Raw genomic sequence first — 12,347 nt, 5'->3', positions numbered from 1 at the left:
CCCCGGCTGCCGACGTGGGGAGGGCGGCAGCAGGCCGTGAGGGCCGGGGTGTGGGTGCCGGAAGGGAAGGAGGGGGATGGGGGCCCTGCGGCTGCTGGCGGTGGCCCTCACCTGCTGCTGGTGGCCGCCGGGCAGCCAGGGTAAGACCCTGCGGGGCAGCTTCAGCAGCGCCGCGGCCCGAGACGCTGAGGGCCAGAGCATCGGCCACTTCGCGTTCCACGGTAGGTGCGGGGCGGGGAGCGGGATGCAGGCGCGTGGGCCCATCCCGCGGGCCGCGCCTCTCCGCCTCGCTGGGGGAGGCCTGGAGCCGGCGGCGGCGACGCGGGGGACTGACCCCAGCCCCACCTGCACTTCCCGCGCCGCCGCCGGCGGCCCACCCCCGACCGCAGCTGCGGGAATCAAGGGATGCATTAATGCCAGCCCTGCTGTTGGTGCTCCCCACCCTCCCGCCCGATTAGTGATTGCATTCTGCACTTGAAACACCGTTTCCCGCACCTTCCGCACACGAACGACAGTACGGAGGACTTTCTCTGCTGCATCTTTCGAGATCCTTCCCTCAAGGGAGCATCGTTTGCTCACTCCTGTCTCAGCCTGATTATATACACTAAGGCACTGTACTTAACGTGTGCATTTGAGCTCCAGAACTTAGATTTACTGGGTTTAGTCTTTGTTCTTAAGATAATTTGCTAAAACCTACTTGAAGCAGAGAGGCTTTGGAAACCAAATAAAATACCTGCTAATCTAGTGGTCACAATTGCTAGGACAGTTTGGTTACTCCACTACTAAAGGAGTAGATTTACCATGGACCAGGAGGCCTAGCATTCACTTGGCAGAAATGCATGTAGGTGTGTCCTGGAAGCTTCATCATTTGTATCTGGCCCTTCCGAAAGGAGAACTGCATTTGATTCTTACTTCCTGGTCTCCCTCAAAAATCAGTAAGTCTTAAAAAATGAATGAATTTGCAGTTCATTCTAATTTTTGCTTTATTTGCACTCTCGAAATTTGATTTTCTTGGTACATACTTTTGGTACTGAATTTGACTGGTATTGTATTGCAAATAATTATTTGCCTTGATGACGTTGGTATCCTTAATACAGTTTTTAGCATTAAAAGATGCACTGTCAGATTGTTGTCCCAGGGAGGATTCTTAAGAGAAGATAACAGAAACAAGAAACTATTTTGGTGTAGGAAAGGAATTTAAAGTATTGCGAAATTACAGAATTGGTGGTGTAAAGGGAGGGGAACCTGAAATTTTTTTTAAAAATCGAAGTGTTTAAAATAGTTCAGTAAAGTTTTCCAAAATCCAGTGTGGCACAGACCTTGGGTGAAGAAGAAACTCTAGAAACTTTATTATTTTTTAGGTCACATTTTTAGTTTTCTTAAATCAGCTGTCTGTAACTGTACTTTGAATACTGACAGTGATAGCAAAGACAGTACAATAAATGGCCCGAGCTGGACAGTGCTGGAAATCCAGATATCTCAAGGAAGGTTGAGGAATTGAGTGTTCCAAGTATATTAACACACATACATGCTCTTTCTATGTGTGTGTGTATATATATATTTTTTTATTATTACCAGTCTTCAGTGAATTTGAATTCAGTAAAATAATAAAACTAAATTATACTGAAATAATTAACTCAGAATGCGATTTAAGATGTTAAGCCTTCGAGTCACTTCTAAAATTCTGGATAATTTATAATGTAATCAATTTATGTAGGAGACTTGGACATTGCTTGATACATACTATACATTTAAATTTATTTAAAATGTTTAACAAAATGGTAATTATAATAACAAACATGACAACAGCACAGAAGAGATCTTAAAATGAAAACAGTCTCCTGCTTTACTTCTCCTCACCCAGAGTCCCTTTCCCTAGAGGCAACTACTTTTTGCCATTTCTGTTCAGGGCCTTAAATGTACTCAGTGTGTGCAACCAGGCTCATTCTATAATGTCTCACACCATCTATTGTTCTGCAAGTTCCTTTGTAAAAGTCACAGATGGCAAATTTTTTATCAGGTGTAAAATGTCTACCCCCAAACTAATTTGTTTAAACTTTCTCGCTATTAGCTATGCCAATTTTTTACGTTAAAAGTATAATATTAACACACATGTTATATTAGAAAACAAGAAAAACTTTGGTGGGAAATTTCTATAGATAGTTTATGAACAAATATTAAAGACGTGGAGTGGTGGTAAAATGAGGCAAAAAATCTGTTATAGTGAATGTCCAGATACAGCAGAAGTTGCTGTTTATTCAGTGAAATGGCATCACTCTTCATTGGAAGTGTAAGGAGATACCACACATTAATTTGGATAATTAATATGAATAGTCTTTTGATTTGCACCTGAATGGGATGCTCATTCCAGTATGATCTATCTAGTTAAGTGAGATTTAAGAAAAACTGTGTTCTTGGGTATTCTTTAAGACTGATAAATCACTGAGCTCTACCTCTGAAATTAATAATACACTATGTTAATTAACTGAATTTAAATTTAAAAAATTAAAAAAGAAAAACTCTGTGCTCTTTAAATTCCTATTTTGATAGAGGTGTTGAATTGTCTTACCGTGTCAGTTCCATACAAGACCAAACTAGTTAATAATTTTTGTTTTAATGTCAAGGTGACCATGCTCTTCTGTGTGTCAGAATCAACAATATAGCAGTAGCTGTTGGAAAAGAAGCTAAACTCTACCTGTTCCAAGCCCAGGAATGGCTAAAGCTACAGGACAGCAGTCATGGTTATAGTTGTGGTGAAAAATTATCCAAAGCTCAGTTGACAAGTGAGTATATCCTTTTTTCTTTGATCATTAGATACTTTTTTTTTTTCCTCCTGAATGTTGAAATCTTTGTTTTCATACCAAGATGTTTCATGACACATCACACTGTGATGACATTTTGTCTAGTACATTTTAAGCTGAAGTTTTCCTTGATCAAAGGATAGAATGCCTCTCCCCTCCCCTTCTCATTAAAAATTTTTGAAAAATATCCAGATAGTGTATAAAGGCATACTTTATTTCATTCGGACTTCTTACCAGTAAGTCACATAATTCATACCAGTATGGCAAATATATTTTGGCCCAGTGGCAGCATGGAATGAACAATAGCATTGGTTGAATGCTTATTATCTGCTAGCACTGAGCTAAGCACTAAATATGCATTATCTCATTAATTATATGATTTAGCCCAAGTGATGCTGTTTTGCAACATGTTATTGGAACATGGGACCTAGTCATGGTGACAAAGTGTGTCATTTTAGGATGTACCAGCACCACATAATTTGTAAACTTCCAGATTTGTTTCTGGAGAAGCTCTAATTTTATTATCCTAGTTGCCTGTATCCTTGAACCCTTCCATTCTCATCAACACTATCCCAAGTATTAGGGTGCACTATCCAGAATTAGTGAAACTCTTTTTAATTTCTGTAGAAATGAAGGGCATATACCATGCTACCCATTTTACCCCTTGGAAGTTAATTGGTTGTAGGCGATACTAGAAGTGTGACGCATCCATGAGAAAAAGTAGGAATTATCTCTCTCCTCTCTTTTCCCCCTATTTCACCCCCTTTTCCCCTACCATGTTCTGCATATCAGTGACTTTTAATCTTCTTTTAATCTAGTCAAGTAAAACATTGCCATTTTCTGAACTTTTAGTCTTCCTAGTCTCATCAGCTCTCTGGGTCCCTCATAAGGCAGCTAGCTGAATAGGGATAAGTGTGGGGTGCCTGGGTGCTCAGTTGGTTGAGTATCTGACTCTTGATTTCGGCTCAGGTCATGATCTCAGGATTGCAAGAGCGAGCCCCACATTGGGCTCTACACTTAGCGTGGAGTCTGCTTGAGATTCTCTCTATCCCTCTCCCACCCCCATCCCCCGGATCATGTTCTCTCTCTCAAATAAATAAATAAATAGTTTAAAAAAAAAAGAGTAGAAGCCCCCCAATCCTTGCCACCTCTTGTGGGGATCTCTTATTTAGATTAATGAGATGACATTGACAGTATGCTGAAGAAGTCTTGAATGACTAGATTTAGACATCAAAGAGATAGTTACATAAACTCATTTTACCCTTCCCCTGATTTTCAGAACTTACCTGGGAAATTCGTTTTGTTTGTTTGTTTTTTTACCTGGGAAATTTGTGCAAATGTTCATTATCAGTTATCTTTTCCTTCTATACCAATTTGGTCATCTAAATGTTCCACATATGGATAAAAAGTTCTAACCTTCCATTCCCACTCCTTATAATGTCCAAAACCAGTTCATCATCTTGCCCATCCAAACCTGGTCCTCTTCCTCTTCCAGCGCTCCTTGTTCAGGACCTGGCGCCACCATCTGTCCAATAAACAAGCTAGAATCCAGGGAGTCTTCCAACACTCCCTCTTTGACCTCTCCATCCTCTTCCAGTTTGTCAGTAAGTGACTTCTGAATATCTCTGGAATTCATCTGGTTTTTTTTGTCTCTGCCCCCACCCTGTTATTCTAGGCTGCCATAATCTTTTGCCTGTTGTAGTAGTCTCCTCTCCAGCTACTGCAGCCATGCTCGTGCCCCCTGTAACCAGAGTGATCTTTCTAAACAGCGGATTTGATCATGTCACGTTCACTTCCTCACCACACCTTGAAATATTCCAGTCATTTTCTTTTGCTGTTAGGACAAGACAGATCTCCTTAACCTGATCAGCAAAGCCATCAGGGTCTAGCCATTGTTACCCCCCAGTTCCATCTCACAGCACTGTCCCCTCCTCCCTCATTTTATTTGTAGGCTTGTTTTATTTCAGTGCTATCCTGGGCCTTTGCACAGACTTTGTTTGTTCTTCGCTTCCTCTTTGGCCCTTCCAATACTAAGTTGACATTTGAGTTTTTATAGCTTGTTTTCTCCCACAGCACATATTATAGTTACCACTTTACATCGTATGTATTTGTTATGAAATCAGTTAGAGCAGCAGGGCTCTTTTGGTCTACTCATTCACTCATTCACTGAGCACTTCCATTGTTTCATATACTAGGCAAGGCACCTGTGATAAATCAGGGACCAAAATATACTCTTAAGGTTAGTGGGGATGACAGAAATGAATCTGATCAATGGAATAAATGTGAAATTGCAATTGTGGTAAGTACTATGAATGTTAGTTACATGGTAGTATGAGAATGAAAATTTACCATACCCTAGTGCTTAGTTTACTAAGTGTTTGTAGGATGAATTGTCATAGAGCTTAGGGTTGAAGGGCTTTCATTTTTGTTTTTTTACTTTAATTCCAGTATAGTTAATACAGTGTTATATTAGTTTCAGGTGTATAATATAGTTATTAAACAACTCTGTACATTGCTCAGTGCTCATCATGATAAATGTTCTCTTAATCCCCTTCATCTTTTTCACCCATCCCTCCACCCATCTACCCTCTGGTAACCATCAATTTGTTCTCTGTAGTTAAGAGTCTTTTTTTGGTCTTTTTTTTTCTTTGTTAGTTTGTTTTGTTTCTTAAATTCCACATATGAATGAAATCATATGGTATTTGTCTTTCTCTGACTGACTTATTTCATTTAGCAGTATACTGTCTAGATACAGCCAGGTTTTTGCAAATGGAAGATTTCATTTTTTATGACATTTTGTGTGTGTGTGCGTGTGTGTGTGTATCACCTCTTCTTTATCTATTCATCTACTAGTGGACACTTGGGCCGCTTCCATGTTTTGGCTATTGTAAATAATGCTGCAGTAAACATAGGGGTGTGTATATCTTTTCAAATTAATGTTTTTGTATTCTTTGGGTAAATACACCATAGTGGAATTACTGGATTATATGGTATTTCTATTTTTAATTTTTTGCGGAACCTCCATACTGTTTTACACAGTGGCTGCACCAGTTTGCATTCCCACCAACAGTGCATTGAGGGTTCCTCTTTCTCCACATTCTCGCCAACAGTTGTTCTTTCTTTTTTTTTTTTTAAGATTTTTATTTATTGGGGCGCCTGGGTGGCTCAGTCGTTAAGCGTGTGCCTTCGGCTCAGGTCATGATCCCAGGGTCCTGGGATCAAGCCCCACATCGGGCTCCCTGCTCCGCGGGAAGCCTGCTTCTCTCTCTCCCACTCCCCCTGCTTGTGTTCCCTCTCTCGCTGTGTCTCTCTCTCTGTCAAATAAATAAAATCTTTAAAAAAAAAAAAGATTTTTATTTATTTATTTGACAGAGAGAGAGCGAGAGCAGGAACACAAGCAGGGGGAGTGGGAGAGGGAAAAGCAGTATACTTTATAAATGCATCCAAGTTTTTGCAAATGGAAGATTTCATTTTTTATGACATTGTGTGTGTGTGTGTGTGTGTGTGTGTGAGAGAGAGAGAGAGAGAGAGAGAGAGAGCAGGGAGCCTGATGTGGGGCTCAATCCCAGGACTCGAGGATCATGACCCGAGCCGAAGGCACACGCTTAACGACTGAGCCACCCAGGCACCCAACAGTTGTTATTTCTTGTGTTTTGATTTTAACCATTCTCACAGGTGCAAGGTGATATCTCATTGTTTTTGATTTGCATTTCCCTGATGGTGCATAATGTTGAGCATCTTTTGATGTTTCTGTTGGCCATCTGTATGTCTTCTTTGGAAAAATGTTCATGTCTTCTGCCCATTTTTTAATGGATTATTTGTGGTTTTTTGGTGTGTTGAGTTGTATAAGTTCTTTATATATTTTGGATACTAACCCTTTATCAGATATGTCATTTGCAAGTATCTTCTCCAATGTTGTCATTTTGTTTTGTTGATTGATTTTTCCTTCTTCTCTATTCTTCTGTTGAGTGCGAGGGTATTCTTTGGAATTATTGGAATGGAGGATCTCAGGAAATAGGAATTTGTGAGGAATGAAGATTGTTTTGTTAAATTTTGGGACCTGGAAAAAATTAAATACTGATGATATATATATATTGCTTTCTGCAAATTTCATCAACTCTTTTCCCAGCAACAAAAGCCAAGTCTTAAGAAATACTCTCTAACTTTTATATATTAGCTGCCATATTTATAGTATGTTATTATTCAGGAGCTTTGGTGCGTTGAAACAAAAAGCATATCCTTAAATTCATGACAATGTAGTAGTACCACATATTTTTAAATAATTTCTTGTAGAAATAATTCTCATTTCCTGGCCATTAATGAGACTTTTAAGAATTAGTAGCCATGGGACGCCTGGGTGGCTCAGTCGGTTAAGCGGCTGCCTTTGGCCCAGGTCATGATCCCGGGGTCCTGGGGTCGAGTCCCACATCGGGCTCCTTGCTCAGCAGGGAACCTGCTTCTCCTTCTCTCTCCCTCTGCTTGTGCTCTGTCAAATAAATAAAATCTTAAAAAAAAAAAAAAAAAGAATTCGTAGCCTTTCACCTAGTTGGTAATGAGTTCATTAACTATGCCAAACTCCTCTGTAAAACCTTACTGCTGCTGTGAACTTTGAAAAGACTAGCAGATTTGAAAAATTCTGTAGTGTCGAATGTTGCTTTTGTGTATACATTCCCCCAAATTAATGTTTGAGAAATTATTTTTCAGTCTTTTTTCTCTTTCAGTAAAGTCATAAAACATCAGATTTTTTAAAAATGACAAAAGCTATTTTGTAGGTTTTTAAAGAAAGCAAATGAGACATTTAAAAGCACTGAAAATTATGACTTTATGTAAAAAATTTAACAAGGAGGTTCAGGTTACAAGAGCTAAATATTTTGCTTACAAAACATTTTCAGTATTTTTATATCACACATAATAATTCCTTTTGTACATTTGGTATATTTTATAAATCATTGAAAGCTGTTAGCATTTTATTATCCTGTGCATTTTCTTTTATAACATGATTGGGCAGCTAGCCATGTGACACCATTCTCTGCAGTTCAAGTTTTGTTAATATGTGAGATACTAATTACATCAGCATGGACTACGTATGCTGTGTGGTAGTCTTTTGTCTCAAAAACAATGAACATACAGTTTTGTCAAGATGCTTGTTTCCCAGGCTTGCTAAAAAAGGCCACAAGACAAATAACTGAAGGCCAGTATCACTTTTTAAAGCATACTTTTGTTTTTATTTTATGTAAATCTGCATAATTGAAAATGAAACATTAAGAAGTATATTGGTGAAAAATGTAATGGTTAATTTTTATGTTGTTTTATCTAAGAAAAAAGTGCAAGTGATAAATGGCAACATATCAGAACCTTTCTATTATAAAGTTCGGATTATGTAATTGTGAGCTGCTCATTTCAAAAGCCTAATTTCTGAGCCACTATTGCTCATACATTGAATTCTTATTAAAGGTCTTCAAATATTTAACAGAAACTAGAGTCTTTGCTACATTTTTCAAGAAGCTATACAGTAAAAAAATAAACCAAAAACAGTAGTATAAATATCAGCTAAATTAATATACCCCCCCCAAAATGCTGTGGCATTGTTAATAAAAATCATCTTGTCCCCTTTAACTACTGTTAATGAAATTCCCAGTTGTAAAGTCTAAGTCCTCAAAATTTGAATCCTGACTAGATAAATCCGTATCTCATTTATAAAGACAACTTAAAAATAGTGTTTTTTAACATTTTATTCAGGAAGTTTTCAATTATACAGGTAAGTTGAAAGTGTAGTACAACTAATATCAGTATATCCTTTGCTTAGATTCAATATTTGTTACTATTTTGCTACATTTGCTTTACATTTGTGTGTGTGATTTTTGTTTTTAATCAAGGCATGGGAAAATAAGCTGTAGGTGTCATGAACAATTCTCCATAATAACAATACCATCATGACACCTAAGAAAATGAATAAGTTCATAATGCCCCAATGCAGAGCCCCACGTTTATCTCAGAAAGTGTCTTTTGTTTATTAAAAAGCATTTTTCTTCAATTGAGAAAAAGATCAAGACTAACTGGCATGCTATGGGGGCAATCTAGAATTGGGAATAATCTTATATTTTAAGAATACTCTACTTTGTATAGAATTAAGCTCTTCATGTAGGATTTTCAGATACTGTCTCATTTGCTCCTCACAAGAACTCTGTGTTAAACAGGTCAGGTATCTTAATTTTACTACTGAAGAAACAGATTTCGAGAGGTTAAGCAATTTATTTGCTGAGCCGCAAGGTTATTAAGTAATAGCACCAAGACTTCCTCTTTTAACTCTTCTACTCTTTGTATTATACATAGCATTTGAGACACTATTCTCCTACTACTTCGTGGTAGTGTTAGTGAGTGCCTCAGAATCATAGTTTCAGATTTGGAAGGCATCGTAGACATCATTAAGTGTTTCTCAGAGGGGGTACTATTGGCATTTTGGGTGGAACAAGTCTTTATTGTATGAAACTTTACCTTAGATTGCATGAAGTTTAGCACAGCCTCCCTCCAAGGACCTTCTTAACTATTGTGACAGCAGAACTGTCCCTACACATTTTCAAATGCACTGGAGGGGAGCACAATTACCCGGGATTGAGAATCATTTATTATGCTCAACGTCACTAGCCATCAGGGAAATACAAATCAAAACCACAGTGAGATACCACCTTACACCAGTTAGAACGGCAAAAATTAACAAAACAGGAAACAACAAATGTTGGCAAGGATGTGGAGAAGGAGGAACCCTCTTACACTGTTGGTGGGAATGCAAGCTGGTACAGCCACTCTGGAAAACAGTATGGAGGTTCCTCAAGATGTTAAAAATAGAGCTACCCTACGACCCAGCAATTGCACTACTAGGTATTCACCCCAAAGATACAGACGCAGTGAAAAGAAGGGGCACATGCACCCCAGTGTTGATAGCAGTAATGTCCACAATAGCCAAAATGTGGAAGGAGCCAAGATATCCTTCAACAGATGAATGGATAAAGAAGATGTGGTACATATATATACAATGGAATATTCAGCCATCAGAAAGGATGAATACCCACCATTTGCATCGACATGGATGGAATTGGAGGGGATTATGCTAAGTGAAATAAATGAATCGGAGAAAGACAATTATCATATGGTTTCACTCATATGTGGAACATAAGGAGGACCATAGGGGACGGGAGGGAAAACTGAAGGGGGAGAAATCAGAGAGGGAGACAAACCATGAAAGACTCTGGACTCCGGGAAACAAACTGAGGGTTTCAGAGGGGAGGGGGGAGGGGAGATGGGGTAACAGGGTGATGGGTATTAAGGAGGGCATGTGTTGTGATGAGCACTGGGTGTTATACACAACTAATGAATCATTGAACACTATATCAAAAACAAATGATGTGCTGTACAGTGGGTAACTGAACATAATAAAAAAAAAGAACCATTTATTAGTATAACTACCTTGTTTCAAAGAAAGGAAAAGGAGAATTAACCTTCATTCGGCAATTACTATAGGACAGGTATTGTGGTAAATGACTCCTGTAACTTAGTCCTTCCACCAACTCTTTGCTCTAAGTACTATCTTCATTTTACAGATGAAGAAAGTGTCATTACTTACATAACTTGCCCAAGTTTACACAGAAGGTAAGTAAGTATTGGAGCCAGGATTCAAACACAGATCTGTGTAATGCCAACATTCATGAGCCTCCCCATCCCCCCACTGTGTAGACCTGACCCAGTAGAACAACTCTTATATTCTGGTAATTTCTACTTTTCTCCTTTCAGTACCTTTGTAAAGAATAATCAATGAGAAAAAGATTTGGAAAATCTTTTGAAAGTATTTGTGGGTCATAGTTTTTGATCTAATGAATCCCTGAGTTGAATGCTCCATTTTAAATTTAACTCAAATATAATTTTCAAAAATGTCACTGTAGTTGTTACCCATTGTCATGAAGTTGTTACACTGTGAATGTACTTAATGCCACAGAGCTAACTGTATGCTTCGAAATGGCTAAAATGGTAACTTTTGTGTTTATGTATATTTTACCACAATAAAAAATTCTTAATGTTACTAATCCACTTGAAAACTTTGAAATATTTAAAATTCAGATTCAAAACTTCATTGAAACCATTCTACTCATTTGTGGTGTTTCACAGTACTTTTATAGTGACCTCTTTGGTGAGGATACATTATTTTTTATCTGCCTTATGATTTACAGGCCTTATTCAGTACTACACCAGGGCTTCGATTTTCAAGACCGAACAAAAGAATCTAACTCTTGAGTTGATTATATGACTGAAACAATGAATATATTTGAGAGTTTTGCTTTGAAAGTGCTATTTTCTTTCTCTTTAAAGTGACCATGAATCAGACTGAACATAATCTGACCGTGTCCCAGGTTCCATATCCACAAACGTGGCACGTGTTTTATGCTGACAAGTATACATGCAAAAATGACAATGAGAATTCTCAGGCGGAAGATATCCCATTTGAAATGATGTTACTAAACCCGGATGCTGAAGGGAATCCATTTGATCATTTTAGTGCTGGAGAATCTGGTAAGAATATATACTTAAATAGATGTCCTAAATATAGAAAAAACTTGTGCACAAATATCTTCATGTTATGTTTTTTGAATATTAAAAATGAAGAACAACTTGTGTCCAACAGTATGCAGATGGTAAGTGAATCCTCTTATAGCATTTTAATAATAGCCATACTATTAAGTTAGAAGAGCAGAACACTAAATTTTATATTTTATGATTTCAAGTATGTTAAAAAATACAGAGAATTAAGCAGAAAGAAGTACAAAAATAGTAGTAGATTGTTTCTATATTTTGGGGAGTAGAATTATGGATTTTTAGTTTTCTCTATGCATTCTAAACTTTTTTTGATAACCTAGCACTATTTTTATAAACAGAAAAATGCTAATAAATTGAGCAATCTAAATTGGAAAATCAAGGTTTTTTTAAAAGATTTATTTGACAGAGAGAGATAGCAAGAGCAGGAACACAAGCAGGGGGAGTGGGAGCGGGAGAAAGGAAAATCAATTTTTAAGTGAGATGGAACCTGCACTATTTTGTATGGCTGTCCTTTCACCAAGTTGTTTAAAGATAGTAGGGATTGTCTTCATGGGAGCAACCTTTTTAGGAATGATCAAAGTTTATAATGTTTTCCAAAATCTGTTTTACTCCCATAAAATATTTCATCAAAATTTTAGGGTTGGCTGCGTATTGCCCTACAGAAGTAAGATTCATAGCCCAAACAGAAATGAATGACTTCTTTTGATTAATGGTAAACATGCTCTACAGTATTATAGCAGATTTGTAAATTGACATGTCAGAATGAAGACTAAGATTGTAGGATGTCTATCAAAGAAAAGGACTAGGAGTTTGCTTCTTAATGAGTTCATTACCCATCTGGAAGAATCAATCTGCTTAGAAATTCAGTCCCATTAAATCTCATTGGCCATCAAGGTGGGTGGGTGCAGGTAGAAAGAAATTGAGGCTACATTAGATGAAACCGATTGTTTAATTCAAAGT

The 12,347-nt window shown here is 37.8% G+C and overlaps 1 protein-coding gene across 3 annotated transcripts in view; it reads left to right on the top strand.

Moving 5' to 3' along the window:
• GPR180 (G protein-coupled receptor 180) overlaps positions 1-12,347 on the top strand; it is a 30,360-nt gene continuing 18,013 nt past the window's right edge. Inside the window, exons 1-3 of one of the 3 annotated variants that reach the window (XM_035003181.1) lie at positions 1-221; positions 2,625-2,783; positions 11,163-11,363. In XM_035003181.1, the coding sequence (XP_034859072.1) occupies positions 77-221; positions 2,625-2,783; positions 11,163-11,363 (505 nt within the window). In that variant the 5' untranslated portion in view covers positions 1-76. The remainder of the gene's footprint in view (positions 222-2,624; positions 2,784-11,162; positions 11,364-12,347) is intronic. The other 2 variants (XM_035003180.1, XM_035003182.1) reach the window with 2 other exon arrangements.

The sequence above is a fragment of the Mirounga leonina genome, unplaced genomic scaffold (assembly GCF_011800145.1).
Source record: "Mirounga leonina isolate KUSES-001 unplaced genomic scaffold, KU_Mleo_1.0 Mir_127, whole genome shotgun sequence".
In the NCBI taxonomy this organism is placed as follows: domain Eukaryota; kingdom Metazoa; phylum Chordata; class Mammalia; order Carnivora; family Phocidae; genus Mirounga; species Mirounga leonina.
This window is presented reverse-complemented; position numbering and strand designations above follow the sequence as displayed.